The sequence below is a fragment of the Pseudorasbora parva genome, chromosome 8 (genome assembly GCF_024679245.1).
Source record: "Pseudorasbora parva isolate DD20220531a chromosome 8, ASM2467924v1, whole genome shotgun sequence".
Taxonomy (NCBI): Eukaryota; Metazoa; Chordata; class Actinopteri; order Cypriniformes; family Gobionidae; genus Pseudorasbora; species Pseudorasbora parva.
In genome coordinates this window covers 23,192,601-23,210,315 of record NC_090179.1, presented here as the reverse complement: position 1 = coordinate 23,210,315, position 17,715 = coordinate 23,192,601, and the positions used below count along the sequence as shown (strand labels likewise).

The following is a 17,715-nucleotide window of genomic DNA, read 5'->3' as shown; positions in this document are numbered from 1 at the left end:
CGGACCGAAACTCCGTTTGTCTGATGACAAGAGATATATTCACTTCAGAGGAAGGTACATGTATTTCCTCACAATTGTGCTTTTTTTGTGGTATTTTCGTTTAATAATACATTAAATTTCCATTTTAGTTTTCTCCAAACTTTATTGTTTACCTCCAGAACAATTGGAATAAAAGGTCCAATGTAAAAGTGTCACTGTGATAGTTTTAAAAAAGAAGAAGCTTGATGCTGGTCGCCATTCACTGCCATTATTCTCTCTCTCTCTCTCTCTCTCTCTCTCTCTCTCTCTCTCTCTCTCTCTCTCTCTCTCTCTCTCTCTCTCTCTCTCTCTCTCTCTCTCTCTCTCTCTCTCTCTCTCTCTCTCTCTCTCTCTCTCTCTCTCTCTCTCTCTCTCTCTCTCTCTCTCTCTCTCTCTCTCTCTCTCTCTCTCTCTCAAAAAAGTACAAAATTGTACCTTTTAACGTATAAGTGGTCGTTACTGCCACTGGGGCTTTACCCTACCATTTTTGTACCTCTAAGTCCATGCAAGGCAGGTTCAGTCCTAGAGATTTGATGTGATGTGAGCCCTTCTAAGCCGCCATAGTTTAAAAGTTGCGGCTTCCAGCATGCATTGCAGCATTAAGTATGTCACCATTGTTGAGCTTCCTATGCTGATTCTTAATATTTGTGTGCGTTGAAACTTTTCACCCATTAAAATTTGGAAAAAAAATCTGAATTCAGACCGTCTGATTCTGTGGCAAGAAAGTATTTTTATATGAATATTATTTTTTTTATATTTTTATGCAGTGATGAGTTTAATCAAAACATTATTCTTCATGATACATTTTGTTTATGGCTTCTATGTTTTGAACAATTATTAATCGTTTTTGCTTACTCTGTAACAAAATCCACAAACTCACTTAAAAATCCAAGTTAAACTGCTCAACTAAAGGAAACACTAATCACCATAATGGTGACCAAACCTTTTCTATAAAACATCAAAATCTAAGTCTGTTAATTCTCAATAAAATCTTCTATAGATGTCTTTCAGGGTTGGAACCAAACTCTGCAGGACAGCGGCTCACTAGGACCGAACTGAGGAAAACAATAGTATAATTGTTCTCTAAGGACCAACTCTGTACCTTCAAAGGTACAGTTATGCGTTTGTTCCCCAAGGAACAAGGAACACTCTATTTTTCTGAGAGTGTATGGACAAGTATGAGTGGGACATTTTTTTTATTTTATTTTTTATTCTCATTTTGTGGTCCATCAAAGAAAGAACGGCATATGGTGAGTTGACTTAAAGGGGGGGTGAAACACTCAGTTTCAGTCAATCTCATGTCAATCTTGAGTACCTATAGAGTAGTATTGCATCCTTCATATCTCCGAAAAGTCTTAGTTTTATCATATTTATAAAAGAAATATAGGCTGTACCGAGTCTTTCCGAAAAAAATCGAGCGCCTGGAGGCGTATCGTGTGGGCGGAGCTAAAGAATGACAAGCGCGCAAAGCGGTGACGTCCTCAAGCGTGGAGAAACCCATCTATCTCAGCTAATACAGATAATGATCCACAATCAAATCTGAGGGAGAAATAAATTGAACAGGAGAAACGGCAACATCAGGACGTCCGTCTCTGTGGTATGTAAGTTACTGTATTTAATGGCCTCTCCACATTTCTGTGTCTTTACTCGCAGTGTATGAGGACATGATTCGGTTTATGGACTATTGTATGCGACTAAACCTTAGCAGTAGCAAGCAAAACGGTTTTGCACGTCAGAATACTGTAACGTTATACAGAGAACAAAATGGAGTAACCGTTAGCGCATTTCAATGACGAAGCACGCGTTCGTGTCGTTTACTGATGTTTACTCATGCGTCTGTAGCCCAAAAGCAGAGACATTTGAAGCAGTTTAACTCACCGGCTGCTTCCAAAGCAGGACCGAACTTTATCGCTGGGACTGCTCTGTCAAAAACACACTTCTTTGGTATGATTTGGGAAAATCCTGACAGCAGTGGCGTGTAAATCCACTTTGAGACGCGACTGAAATGATGTTGTGAAGCTTCCCGTCATTTCTGCGTAGGGCTGGGCGATATGGAGCAAAAAATATATCTCGATATATTTTGCTATATCTCGATATACGATATATATCTCGATATCTTTTACAGGAAAAATAACCCCTAAAAACTACAGAAAAAACAAATGTGCCAAATACCACAAGAACTTTTTTTTTTTAAATTGAAGTGCAAAGAGGTAGTCAAGTGCTTTTGCGACATTTAAAAAAAAAAAAAAACTCCTGATTACATAATAATAATAATTTAACTGTAAAAGAAAATAAATAATATTGCCTTCTTTTCATTTATTTCATGCTTTCAAAAGATGAATCAAAGACTCCCTTCTTTACAGTTAAAGTAAACAGTAAGCATTTTGCAGAAAGATGGGGGCATGACTGAGATATAAATAAACTGATTTTGTCATAATACCATTTCCTGTTAAATTTTGTATCAAAATTCAAACAGTGATGTTTGTCATGAGTTTGACAAAATTCAAACTCATCATGCAGATCATGTTAGGCTACACATGAGCTGAATTTCACTTCTTTTCCAGTTACAGAACGAAATATGAATGTCAGAAGGTAGGCTATATGATAATATGATACAGTACAACTGACAGGAGAGCACCGCGTGTCTCAGGACACCCGGGATGTCGCGTTTTTCCCTCTTGGTTAAAACGTGAATAGACCTATTCATCATAATCCCGTGATAAAGCTGACAAAATATTAATAGTAATGATATTGCAATACTTTTTAAATGTTTTCAAATGATATGCGACCATTTGACATTTTAACCGAAAACTATGCGATCAGTTAGACACAGATCATAAACTGGCATGATTGCGACGCGTCTCGCACCAGTAGTGTCAATCACTGACTGTGGTGAAACGTGCGATTTGAACTATGATGAACATTAATATTTCTTTATGAATTTTAGCAAGCAGTTGTGTTAGAAGGAAAACATGGTCTCTAAACTGAGTCCTGAACAACGTGTGCGCTTGTCAACATGATAACTAATCCTCACCTGGTTGTGGAAGCAGCCGTGTTCAATGAGACAACACGCGAGGGGAGGGGGAACAAAGCAAGAGGCGGGAGGCGCGCGAGGCTCCGCGAGCACAGCACAGGGAAGGCAAACAAGCAAAGTGGCGGAATCAGACTTAAATATAAACAATATATCGATATATACGATATGTCCAAATCCATATCGAGCTGAAAAAATATCTCGATATATTTTAAATATCGAGATATCGCCCACCCCTATTTCTGCGTTCAAATCGGTTCAAATGCAGCGCTGCCTTCCCGGAATGCTGTGCTGAAGTGTTGAAGTCGCTCGACGTCACCCATAGGAATAAAGAGAAGCGCGGCGCCACATAAGTGTTCACGGACGACTGGATCTGCATCTGAGAGACTGTTTACGCCGTGCATTTCCTCTCTCTCGCTCTAGTTACGCGCGCGCGCACCCTACCGGGAGAAGACCCCTTACGGCCCATACAAGGACCTTCCGCTCTTATTAACGTCAAGTAGACCCATACTCGAAAAAAACTCGCCGAAACTTGTGAGAAACCGGAAGGAGTATTTTTAACACAGAAATACTCCATCAAACGTCCAACATTAGTTTTTGAAACTTTGTCTATGTTTAGGATGGGAATCCAAGTCTTTAACAAAAGCTCAGTATGCATGAAACAGCATTTCACCCCCCCTTTAATTTAAATTTTAGGATGAACTATGCTTTTTATTAAATCGCTACATTATGTAAAGCAAGACTCACACTCAAGTTCATTACGCTCATTATCTAGGGCCATCTAAAAAAACAAAAAAAAAACATGGCTGGGTCATGTTTTCTGTACTGATTCGGGAGTCAAATAAGCAGAATTACAAAAAAGCACAAACCAACTTCTTTTTATAAGCCATTTCTTATGAATTATTATGATTTCTGATTGTCTGAATAATTCCTAATGCTTTTTTTTATGTTGAAAATTCTCTTTCTCCCTGAAATATATCAGGTTTCAAAAGTAAAATGGTTTGTGGTTTCGTGTTGACTTGTGTGGAATTCTGCAGATTTGCCCCCAAAATCAGTGCAGCAAATCTGATGACAATGTATTTTTGTAGCTGCCTTTCCAAGAGACAAATACTTGGCCTAAGAGAGTTCATAAACATAAAATGGATAACTGTCAAAGTAGCATTTGTAATAAGCGTAACTTGAATCTCCTGAGGGACAAAGGAAGACAAAATATTGCGGCTATGGCTTGTACGTCTCAACCTGATATGAATTTGTTTGACTGTGGGTTCAACAACTCAAATATATATGGTTTTCCATATGGCAACAGGCTTACCGGACACGATACCTCTCTTTGAAATTATCCGCAAATGGGGCGGTACAGTCTGTGTTCAGTTAAAACTACACACGGTGAATTTCATAAACTCTGTACTGAACTCATCCGCTTGCTTCAGCCAGATGTTTCCAATTTTGCACCGTAACCGAAGCTGTATCAGCTGGTGTCATGTTCAAAGGACCCAGCAGCACGTGTGGTTCTTTGTTTTCTTCGGCGTGCAGACCTCTTCCACAAACATTTCCACAAACACACTCAGCAGGTTGGAGGGTGTGGGAAAAAGATGGTCCCCTGAAGCCAGAACATCCTAAATGCTGGCCAAACCACGGCTGATAGGGCCTTGTTTTTTTCCCCATGGCACAAATGTATGATGTAGATTAGCAGTGCACGTATCTGAGGCCTGCAGGTGGTTTTCTTCTTTCCCACCAGCTCCTGTGGAGCACATCTACCATGGCTTATGTTGGACTACTGTACTGAGAACCTAGGTTCAATAGTATGGTTATGTAATGTAGGTTATAAGTATGGATGAGAATTTTGATTGGTTGATTCGACTTAATGTTTCTGGTTCCTTAACAGTTCTATTTACGATTCTTATAGTTTTGTAAGGAATAAAAGTTGTTTACTTTAGTGACTTATTTGTTCATGAATTGACCACATGTTTTTGGCTTCAACAAAGAGTCAACTCATTAGACTTATTCCTACCCAGGTTGCTCTATATGTATTGATTCACTAAAAAGAGTCATTAGTTAGGGGTTCGTTCCTGTATTATTATCATTATTTTATAAGGATCGGGTTCTGAAAAAGAGTAGGTTCTTGGTTTCTAGCATTATTATAGGCGCAGTGTGTGTGTGGGTGGTGTTTGTAGATCTTTAAGATATCCATTATTGTAGATAAGTGCTTCAACATGAGGCTTCTCTTGCCAAGTCTCACTGGATCTGAGTGATTTGCTCAAACACCCAGAAGTTGTACTGGAATTGATCACTATTGGCCAGGTTGGTTGTTTTCTTTGATTTCTTTTGGTTATCTTGTAAAAGCAATAAAATATTAGGAAAATAATCCCAGTGTGACAGCATGTTTGCCTGAGATCAAATGATAGTAAACGTGAAGTTAATTTGGCCCAGCACTAAACATCCTTTAAAATGGAAATATTTGAGTTGCCCAATGTTGAGATTGATGGTGTTACTTTATGGCTGCTTAGGGTTTCTTTTTTTAGGTCTTTTTGGCTTTCAGAGCCTTTTCTCACTCATCATTTACGCTGAAGGGGCCGATGTATTGTCTTTACCTCATTCGCCCTCTCAATCTAACCAAAATGAACTTTAGAAAAACATAATTCTTTAAAGCCATGTTTGCAGTCATTACAGACTTCCAGCGCGAGTGTTGTTTGAGGTGTCGTGAGTGACGTGGACGTCTTCCACTGGTTGGGAAAACGTTTTGGACATCGAGTGATAGATGATCAGAGTTGGTCTGGCCAGCTGTGGTTGTTTTCATCCCCAGCGTCTTGGCCAAAGTGGTTTCAGTGTTTAACAGAGCAGCTTCTTTGGGATTGTTTAACTCCAGTTTTCTGCTCTGTCAGATCTTTGGAACAGTTGTGTGGAATGAAAGTTCTGGCTAATGGAGGAAGGCTGCAACACTTGCTCAGAAATATTAGTGGTCTACATACCCACAAATCTGCTATCTTCTTTTCTTTGCAATGGAAGATTATTATAAAAATGTACAAAACTTCCCTGGGGTGCTTGAAATCAGCAGGTGTGAACAGCTTGGAGACTATTATAAAGTGTTATTGAGGGCATTCTTTAAATGAAATAAGGCAGGCTTGTTTTCATTTCATCTGTGTCAGATTTTGTCAAGGGATAGACTGTGCCTTGCACACAAAGTGTTTTCTTTTTTCTTCAAATGGACCATTTTCTATAATTAAACCACAAGCCCTTTCTCATATTAAGTAGTCTGGGTTAAACACATGACCCAGAGCGCTGGAAAGATGCCCAAAGATGGAAAGTCAGGAACAATGATGTAAAACCTCTAATACGTTATTATAAAATTAACAAAATATTACATCCTGAATGATCTATAGACTGTATTATGTACATATGTTTTATGAATAATAGTTATAGTCAACTTTTATATTTAGATTGAATCCAAGAGTATTTCTCTTCATGCCATGTAGTTTAATGAGGCATTAAATGCAAGAATAAGAAACTTATCTTGGACAAAATAGCAGTTGTCTAGGTTCGTTTGCCGCGGTACTCGTCCAGCCCTTTGGAGGTCTGCTCCAGCCGTTAGTAAAAGTGGCAGTCCCCTTTGAACACATTTGGGTAACTTTCTTTCAGCCTTTGACTATGTTTTGGACATTGCCTCAATGTCTGGAGAACAAATCATACTATTTTTGTTCACAGTCAAATTTTTAATTGTTAAACCTCAGTGAATACTTACAGCTTACAGTGTGTTTAAAATGTAATTTGTTATTTAGTAAAATTTGTTAAAATCAATATATTATGTATACATAGGCCTGTATAAAAATACACACAAACACCTGTTGGGTTTCATGTTTTATGGGGACATTCATAGACATGACATAATGATTTTATACTGTACAAAATCTATATTGTATCCCTTAACTCTGAATCTACCAATCACATACAACTTTCAAAATTTGTAGATTTAAAAAAAAAACATTGCTTAAAGATTCATAAGACGTTTTCCTCACAGGGACCAAAAAAGGAAATGTGATTTCAGATATTGCCATCTTTGTTGGGACATTTTGTCCCCATAACATAAGGTTTACCAGGACCACACACACACACACAGACATATGATCGTTATATATTTAGAGGTTTGGTGCACATAATCTACGTTGGAGGTATTGTGTGTGTGTGTGTGTGTGTGTGTGTGTGCGCGCGCGCCTGTACTTTCTTAGACATATGAGAGTGTTCCTGCTCGTGTGTGTGTGTGTGTGTGTTTCTCAGTCCCTGTGATGCTGACAGACTGAAATTAGCTTTGGATTCCCATATGCACAGGGCAGGCTTCCAGCAGACCCCAATTACAATGCAGCAAAGCCAGAGAGGGTGCAGGGCAGACTGTGTGGAGCCCTCCTGGTCTGCTCCGTCGCTCAGGCACACACACACACACTGTCACTACCACAGACTTGACAGACTACCGCAATGAGGCGCACAGCACGCACTGATCTGACTCACACACACTGGCGTTTACACACACTTTTATATGGACACCTGCATCATCAGACTCATTCGCACACATTGTAGATTAACCACGTGCAGCTGTGCAAGATTCAACACCACCGGTTATTCTGGAGTTAATCGAGTTAAACCTACACTCACAGTGAGACATACTTTATCGACTTAAAACAAATACCCTGTGAGGTAGAAAGTGAAAAGAATCAGCATTAGAATTTGGCAGAGGGGAAAAATATATATAGCTTGAGTCCACCACCGGAGGGAGCCTCTCTGATTCCTACAGTATGACAGAGCAAAAGTATTTCCTGTGATTCTGTTTTTATTTACTTTATGAAAACATGTGGAATCCTGTGGTTGATAGTAAAGAATTTTATTGTGAAGTCATTGTTTCTTTTGCAGTGATTGAGAATGACATGATTATTTCCCTTGGCCTGAAATTGATTTTGTGGCTTTTTGTAGTAATGCAGATGGTGACAGGCTCATCTTAAAACAGCTCATGTTTTAATTTTATATAAAACATGATATATATATATATATATATATATATATATATATATATATATATATATATATATATATATATATATATATATATATATATATATATATATATATATATATAATATAATATATATATTGAAATTATGCTGCTTTTGGAATTGAGATTGCATAAAGTCCTTAATGTGTGTGCTTAGATCTAAAAAGCACTGGTAGCCTCCATAGCTTGCTTTTGAAAATAAAGGGGGTCAATGTGATTTAAAGTGTTGTTTCAAGAGATTTAGTCAAAGGCAGAGTCAAATATGGGCTTCAGTTGTACCTTTGGATGTGAATACAATTTTCCTGTAGTACTTTTATTCCACAAAAGGGGCAAGAAAACCACTCAATTCATTATTCCTTGGATAATAAGCTCTCTCATAACTTTCAATCTTTCATCTCCTCTCTGCTTTGCAGATCCTTAATACTTGAATAGCTGGGCTGGATGAGTCAAGTTCCTCTAACAAGCATACATAAATATTTAAGCTGTGTCTTACAGAATGTTTATAATTCATTTGGACCCAGAAAAGAACCTAATCCAGGAATCATCTAAAAAGGATTTTTTTTCTTTATAATTTCAGTAATAAGGTCGTCATAGTTTACAGGTCCACAAGCTACAATTTTATGGATGAGGAATTGCTTATTTAAAAAGGAGCTGGAGGAACACTCAGAGGAGACCTTTGTGGTTTTAATATATTAGAATTGGCCCACCAGCGTTTTTCTAGCTTCATTTTGTGCATTAGTGTTGGCATTAATATACGACAGGGTTAAAACTGAGTTGGGTTTAAAGAGTTCTCTTGGCTCTCTTTGGCATCAACGTAGGTTAAAGTTGTATAGTTTTACTGAAAAAGGGGGGTTATGTTAACCACAGTCTCTATTTTAAGCTCCTGTCCATCACTGCACCATTTTTTTTGCTGTAGGAGGACATTCCTTAAGTTTACACCCCAAAAGAAATGAGAGTTGCAGTATTGAGTAATTCAATAATCAAGGGTTTCAGGCTTGGATCTCTCTAACGTTCATGCAAAAACATGCCAAAATTGATTAAAATAATCAATATAAAAGGATGAAAATATTGCACTAATTCAAAGGATATGTAAATCAAAAAGTGTGAAAATTATAACTAAAACAACAAGACTTTGAATTTCTTTTAGTTTTAGTACAGAATAGAGAAGCTTATTGCATAGGCTGTAGCAATAACGTCTTGACTTATTAGCTGACAGTAAAATGCAGAAACAATGTGTGCACATGGTGTGCTGCATTATTATTAAAAGAACCCATACAACATGTGGAAAGCCACTTAAGCATTCTTGTCATAACTGTAACCGAGCCTGCTTGTGTAATCCATCTTTTTGTAATGCATGCTTCTTTTTTGGATAGTGTTGGACTGTTTTCTCTTAGTTCACTTATGCTTGTTTCTCTAACTAAAGTTATTTTCCATTTGTCCTGTCAGGTTTTGTAAGAAGAATTTTCAATGAAGAGAGAAGGAAGGACAATTATGGATCCATTGCATCAAAACAGGACTTTGAAGTGGTGGATTTTGGTGATCCTGTATGTGGCACTACACCTCATGACCATCCACTCATCCATGGTGCCAGGAACATTGCAGCTCCAACTAGATGAGGAACAACCGGCAGGAACTGTAGTAGGTGACATCAGTGCTGGCCTCCCACCTGATATAACTGCAACCCACTACTTCATCTCAGATCATCAGGGTACAGGTGTTGGCACTGATCTGGACATTGACGAGAGTACAGGGATCATAAAAACCGCAAGGATCTTGGACCGAGAAGTACGGGATCGCTATAGCTTCATAGCAGTCACCATGACCGGTACAACAGTAGAAGTCACCATTTTAGTCAATGACATCAATGATCATGCACCAGTGTTCCCCAGAAAAAGAGCCATGTTTAAAATCCCAGAACAGACCACCATAGGCACCAAGTTTCCTCTTGAGCCGGCTGTGGATGCAGATGAGGACCAGCTCACTACGCAAGGTTACATCATAACGGATGGAAATGTAGGACAAGCTTTTCTACTTGAAACCAAACGAGGATCCAACAAAGTCCTCTACTTGGATTTGGTGGTTAATGCTGTTTTGGACAGAGAGACAAGATCTTCCTATACTCTACTCTTGGAAGCATTTGACGGTGGTTCACCTAAGAGGACAGGACAGATGATCCTGGACGTGACTGTGCAGGACATCAACGACAACGCCCCAGTCTTCAATCAGAGTCGCTACCATGCTATGATCTCTGAGAACCTTCAACCTGGGAACAACATACTGCAGGTGTTTGCTTCTGATGCCGATGAAGGTGACAATGGGTTGGTGCTCTATGACATCAACCGAAGACAGAGTGATCCTGATCGCTACTTTGTCATTGACTCTCGAACTGGAGTTATCACTCTGAACAAGCCTTTGGATTATGAGATGAGAAGAGTCCATGAGCTTGTGGTACAGGCTCGGGATAATGCCAGTCAACCAGAGATCACTAATGCCTTTGTGACCATCCAAGTGAGAGACTACAATGACAACCAGCCTACCATGACCATCATCTTCCTCAGTGAGGATGGTTCTCCACGCATCTCTGAAGGAGCGCAACCTGGCCAATATGTGGCTAGGATTTCAGTCACAGACCCTGATTATGGAGAATATGCCAATGTGAATGTATCTTTGGAGGGGGGAGATGGGAAGTTTGCTTTGACCACCAAAGACAGCATCATTTATCTCATCTGCGTAGATCAGATACTTGATCGTGAGGAACAAGACCACTATGAACTCAGAGTCATGGCCACAGATTCTGGCACCCCTCCATTACGGGCAGAGTCTTCGTTTACCATTCAGGTCACAGATGTTAATGACAACCCACCTTTGTTTGACCAGCAGGAATACACCCAGGTTATTCCAGAGGTGGCATTTCCGGGAAGTTTTGTAGTACAGGTTACAGCACGGGACAAAGACCAGGGACCTAATGGGGATGTTCAGTACAGCATCCTACAGACTAAAGGAACTCATTCAGATTGGTTTAGTGTTGATACAGTTACTGGTATTGTCACCACCCTGACCCAGCTAGATTATGAAACGGACCCTATACCGAGTGTAACTATTGTTGCCACCGACAGGGGTCGACCGCCACTGTCTACTACAGCTGTGGTTAAAGTGATCCTACAGGATATTAATGATAACGAACCTGTGTTTGGCAGCAAGTTCTACAATGCATCCATCGAGGAGAATGCTGCAGCAGGGACCTGTTTCATGGAGGTAGGACTACACTCTTTGCATTTTAAATGCTTAATTTGTTAATGCTAAATTTAAGGGCTTTTTAAAGCATGAACTGTGTGAAAACCCCAATGTGGAATGACTTGTGTATGTTTAAGACATATTGCTAGAGTGCGCTTTTAAAGTGTGTAAACCTAAGTAAATGGAAACAGTCGTTTTAGGAAATTGACTTGGAAACCAGCATGATGAATTGTAAGATATTGAAGAGCGAGCTTAAGTAAGCTTTGTTTGGGTTGGACTACTTCAGTAGGGAGTTACTCTCTTCAGGCTGTGGGGGATTGTTTTTTACTAGCTGTTCTTACTTACACTTCTCAATGGTTTTCACTGTTGTGCTTAAGGTGGGTTAGATAAGGTCACATTTAAAGACAAAGCACTTCTGGTTCTGGTATTTACAAAGTACCAGTTCTAGATTCACAACCTTATTTTTCATGTTAGAAAATAACATCGGAAAAAGTCTGAGGGGTCAGTTGAGGTTTGGACTTTGGTCTCACCTGGCCTAGAACTCGTAGTCTCTGTTGTCTGCTGACTATTAAAGCCACATTCTGTTTTATCAATGCCTGTATAGGGACTTCAAAGTGTTTTTCTAATAAGTTTCTCCACAGGCAAATTCAAAGCTCACAATACATTTCCTAGTAAATCAAAATGTGTAATTTCACATGGTCACATATCAAGTGAAGGCACATTAATGCTTTCTCTGTGGTGGATTTGTGCTGGCGGGGGTTGAGACACACTCCAGCGAGCTGACAGAGGGCCCAGCAGACGGGAACTTGGCCCTGGGGTTTCTCCGGAGAGAGGGAGGATCGTGCCTGGGAGAGATTTTGGGACTGACTGACTGCTTTCTGCTACATAGTGGGAATAGGAGCTGCATAGGGTCAAGTGGGAGGTCTGGGAGTAAAATTAGAAGTTTAAAGTGGTATTACTTAAGTTCGGAATTAGGAATCGGATCAGGAGCGCTCAGGTCTACAAATCAAGTGCAAATCAAATCTGATTGTGGCTCCTGTCTTGCTGTCAGTTTCCATCCTCATTCATTGAGTGCTAATGTTTCACAGACAGTTGCCAAAAGAGTTTTCAACATAAGAACAATATAAGGAGTTACTAAGTCTATCCTTACAACCATCAAAGCAAACTTGCCAAGGACGAGGTCCAAACCAACTGTCTCTCAGGCTGTGGCACAAACGACTGCTGTAGATGGGAGCTGGCATGCCACTCAAGAGCAGTTGGGAGTTTGATGATGCACAGACTGCAGAAATCACTGCCAAATCCACATCCAAGCATCACAGCACGGCACTTGATGAGTTGCTTTTTTCCCTTCATCAGAGATCCCTGTGCGCAGAGTTCCCACCGCCTCCCTTTTTCTGAATCAAAGCTTCTGTCCAAATGCCATTACAATGGGTCTATTGTGATCATTCATTTAACATCTGAACCGGGCTTGATTTCATTTTTTCCAGCGTATCCCTGAGTGGAGCATGATTAGTTTTAATGTGTACTGGCACAGGCGGTTGACTACATTTTAAGTTTTTGTCACCCTGTGTGTGCGTCACTGGCGTTAGGCTGAGGAATAATTCAATTGGTTTCATCTTTCTTTTGGTGGAACGTCCACTCTTTGTCGTGTGAAAACGGTAGCAACTCTCTCCCGTTTTATTTTAACTGCAAAGATAGCATGCAAAATAGTTTTTATAAGGCATACAACTACAAGGTAATCAGTGTTGGGTTGGTTTTTAATGTGTCTTCTCAAATTGCATTTCATTAGTTTTCATGATATTGTTAGTTTCAGAATTTTAGGGATGGCAAAGTTAATGCGCTAACTGGTATAATTCAGAAATGTTTACATTTGAAAATTTTCAGCACTTTCTAGTGTCATTTGTATCTAGTAGCATTTGCATGTTTAATGTGAGTTGTAAATATTAATAATATATCCAAAACTCACAGTATTTTTGTTGCTATTTTTTTTTTTTTTTTTGCATTTGTCTTTATTTATTAGCCTATAACATGTAGAACATTGTCTTACATTTTGTACCATAATATTTACTACAACGTTAACAAGCTTTTGTAAACTTTTTTCAACAGTTACTTCTTTTATAAAGGTCATTTATTTAATACCTATCAATCCCTGCTAGTATTATTCCAAATCCAAAATCTTGGTATTGATCCATCCTTGATATTGTGTGATATTGTGAACCCTCTAACTGTTTGGAAAGTTTGGAGCCGTTATGGAGGACCCAGATGAAAGGCTTCTCTTTAGTACATGCGTAAGAATGGCTTGAACTCAGCTGCTGTTTTGTCTCTTCTGCAAGGACACTTCACTTTTTTAGGCTACTATTCACAACACACTCCAACTGTGGTCTTGGACATGTTCACCACCGGGATGACGTTTTTCACTGTGTGAGGCAGCTGCATAATTGGTACATCTAGTCGAGTCTCCCTTTTCTTAGAGATTTGAATTGAGAGAGCTGTGAAAAAGATGGAGTGTGGTTGCTCCACAGGTCTCCACAACACAATAATGCAGGAAAGGCCTTTGTCCCATTCAAATTCATTGAGAGCCCTGAACAATCATCTGTTAGCATAGTCTTGTTAGCGCTGCATTCTATTTCTAAAGCCTTTTTTCTCTTTTTTCACTGAAACACTCCTCTTTGTGCTTGTTTGTTCTGTTTTTCTGTGATTCATAATGGGCTTCAGCAAACAGTACTGTTCTCATGCAGGGATGTAAGATATATTGAATATGCAAAATATATTATCAGTCATTTTGCTGGTTTTATACAATTAAAGGGGTGATGAATTGAGAAATCAACTTTCCCTTCAGCTTTTGCTATATAAAAGGTCATGGTAATATAAGATTATCATGTAAGTTTCAGAGCTAAAAACTTCATTGTTAGTCAAAGAAAAGCTTTTATAGACACCAGGCCCAGAAAACAATCGTGTGCGCATCTTGACGTCATCGACTGATGAAACACTGCCTCTACAGAATAATAAGCATGTCTAATTCAGTAGCCTCGCCCACTCCATGATAGCCTCTCCATCATGGAGCTGTTCGGTCAATCACTTGCCAGCAGCAATAAACATGCCGAAGAAGATAGCAAGATATTGTGGAAGAACACAGTCGCTGCATTAGCTTCATTCGGATCATATAATAATAAGAATGTGTAATACTACTTCATTTATTTTTAATGAAGTTCCAGCTCACAGGTAGACATGTGCGTGTGTTCGCTTCAATTTTACTGTGGGCGGAGCTAAAGAATGAAGAGCACAAAGCGGTGACGTCCTCCAGCGTGTAGAAAGAAAACGTTACTCTAATAAACCATGGCTATAATCAGATTCAACTAATACATATATGATCCAGAATCAGATCCGGAGGCTGAAATAAATTGAACAGGAGAAGCAAGAACAGCTTCTTGTTTGTTTGTTTGCTGCATGGTTGAAAAAAACTGTATTTGTCAAGCTTCTGACTGGTGAAGGAAAGCAAATGAAAGGCGCTTCCCGAGGCTGGCTGCTCTAGCGAGGCGTCTCTGTATTCTTGAGCCTTGCGCTGCGGAGACAGACAAAATGATCATTTAGTATAATCAATTATTAGTTAATAATTAGTTCCAGACTAATCCACATCACTTAGACATGTTACTTTTTAACAACTAAAAACCAGCCAAAGTGTGGATTGAGGTAGGCCTGCTATTTTTATTTGACAGAAAAAAAAACTATTCCAGTTGTTCAAAGCTTCAAACAGATTCAGTGTATTTTCGTTTTGTCATCTCAATTTGATGATAATTTTAGTGAATATAATATAATAGGCCTATTTATTTTATGCTTTTTATTTTTTTTTATTTTTTTCTCTCTCTCTGTCAGAAACGCTGCAGGTGCGTGAAAATGTGATAATGTGTGAATCCAGGTTCTGTTGTTGAGCTGTTCTGTTTGTTCTGCTGTTTGCACAGTATAATAAACACGTGAAAATGTATTTTACCGGGTCACAGACACTCATCAATTGTATTTTTATTTAATAGGAATTCAGTATTTTAATCTTATAAGTTAACGGTTAATAATTGATTAATGAGCATCGGTTATCGGTCAGGAAAATTAACCGAAATGAGCATCCCTATTTGCATATGCAGGCCATTAAGTTTCTTAAAGACCACTTGGATTAGTTTCACAATAATTTTTTCTCATGATTCAAAAGTATGAGGCATATTTAATAAGTCTCAGATTTAAACTTCAGTTGCAAAAACAATGTTAGAATTGGTAAGTTTCAGAATATGATTAAGCAAATCAGTGAATCAACTCTGTGAATTGGATGTCAGGACCCAAGGTTTCCCAGTACAACATTTCCCAAAGCATCACACTGCCTCCGCCGGCTAGCCTTCTTCCCATAGTGCATCCTGGTGCCATGTGTTCCCCATGTAAGCAACACCCTTGATCCTGTCCCCGGTTCACCACTTTTCCTTCTTTTGACCACTTTTGACTGATTCTGACCACTGCAGACGGGGAACACCCCACAAGAGCTGCAGTTTTGGAGATGCTCTGACCCAGTCATCTGGCCATCAAATTTTGACCCTTGTCAAACTCGCTCAAATCTTTATGCTTGCCCATTTTTCCTGCTTCTAACACATCAACATGTTTACAAAATGTTTACTTGCTGTCGGTGCTGAGATGTAGAGATAATCATTGTTATTCACTTTAATTATTATCAAATTATTATTCCTCTGATTGAGAAAAACAAAACATGGCAACATTATATATCTGTTTAAAAGAGGCAAAATAATATTGATATGATTTTTGATCTCCTAGTCCGAGTCCTCTAAGCAGGTGAAACGACCACCAATAATTCTATTTAATAGCAAAAGTTAACTTGGCTTTTAGGGATGTTTTTCCTTCCTCACGGGGAGCTGTGTGCCTCCACAGCTCCTTATCTGATCTGACTTCACAGCTCATTAGGAGGGTGTCAGTACAACCTCACCACCCCAAAGCTTCTTAGAGAGATCTGTCAACACTGAAGGCTATTTAAGAACTCGAGAGGAGTCCGCATATTTGAGCCAAACCAAAATATTTTGTCATTTGCCAGTTTCAGTGCTCTGGGTACAACTTGTCTATCAGTTTTCCCTTTAGCCTCAAAGACGTTTCCTGTCTCAGCCGTGTCTTGGCAACTCACTGCTGGAAGTGAACTCCAAGCCTTGCAATGTCCTTGAAAAGACATCACTGATATGGTTCCATTTATCTTCCACAGTCTTTGATTGCCCCCATGCTTTAAAAAAATACACTCGCAGGGCTTTCTTTGGTCAAGGGCAGCACTACATCTCTCTGCTTCATTGCCAGGTTTTTCAAAGGTGTATTCGTGTTGGAGACAGTTTGGGGAATATTGCTCAAATCACTGCATCACTCCACTCCACATACACTCCAGCTGTGCCCATCAGTCATCATTTCTTGTACGATATATGCATTTGAGCAAATATGATCTAAAGTTGGTAAATGCTAGGAACATTTTTTAACTTTCAGAAAATATATAATTGTTTAAGTGTAATCTGTTTTGTTGTAATCTGTTTTGTTGCATCAAGATTTATGCTTGGAGCAAATTTACATTGATGTCACTGCTATGCTTTTACTCACTGGCTCAGTTTTTCTTCTTTGAATGCTAGACTCAAAACATCAACAAGCGAAGCTCAGCAGGTCTTTGCATGGACCTGGTTCCTGGTCTGAGGAGGAGTGGATGTCTGCATGCCTCATTAAGCTGCATACACACTACCATATGGCATTTTTCTCTTGATCAGATGTCCAGTTTTTTTGTTTTGTTTCAGAATATGCCTCAGATGCTGCTTTTTTCCCTCTAGCCTCTAAAAGCCATTCTCCACTTTTCCAATGACTTGGTCACACTGCTTTAGCGCACACAAAAGGCGATCATTTCTCCAGTCTGGTTTGATGCCAGACATCTCTGCATTGTTTTTGCTCTTTTTCACAATGGCCTCGAATAAGAGAATCGTAGCAACCGTTTTTTTTCCTCTTTTTTTCTGTTTTCTTTTTTCTTTTTTTGTTTTGATTAGGGCTGTCAAAGTTAATGCGTTAACAACGCGTTAAAGCAAAATCATTTTAACGGCACTAAATTTATAAACGTGCGTTAACGCAGCACGCGTTTTCTGTTTGATCTGTGGCATAGCCCGTAGTTGGAAAAAGTTAGAGCAGTCATACGCATAGGATGCAGCAGCAAACATTAATAGGGAAAGAAAAGGGTTGACATTAACATTACTAGTCTAAACCAAAAATGCAGGTTTTGCCTACAAGCTACCATATTTTCTTTTTAACTTTTATTAGACTCCAGGTCTAAGAAAGAAAAGTGCGTTTTTTCACTGAGCACATTCTCTGCAGTCCGAGCGCGATGCAC

The 17,715-nt window shown here is 39.2% G+C and overlaps 1 protein-coding gene across 2 annotated transcripts in view; it reads left to right on the top strand.

The window, feature by feature from the left end:
* The window catches only part of dchs1a (dachsous cadherin-related 1a), a 130,211-nt gene that overhangs the window by 5,184 nt on the left and 107,312 nt on the right, over window positions 1-17,715 (top strand). For both annotated transcript variants that reach the window (XM_067450444.1, XM_067450443.1), the window contains exon 2: window positions 9,534-11,342. In XM_067450444.1, coding sequence (XP_067306545.1) covers window positions 9,555-11,342 — 1,788 coding nt within the window. In that variant the 5' untranslated portion in view covers window positions 9,534-9,554. The remainder of the gene's footprint in view (window positions 1-9,533; window positions 11,343-17,715) is intronic.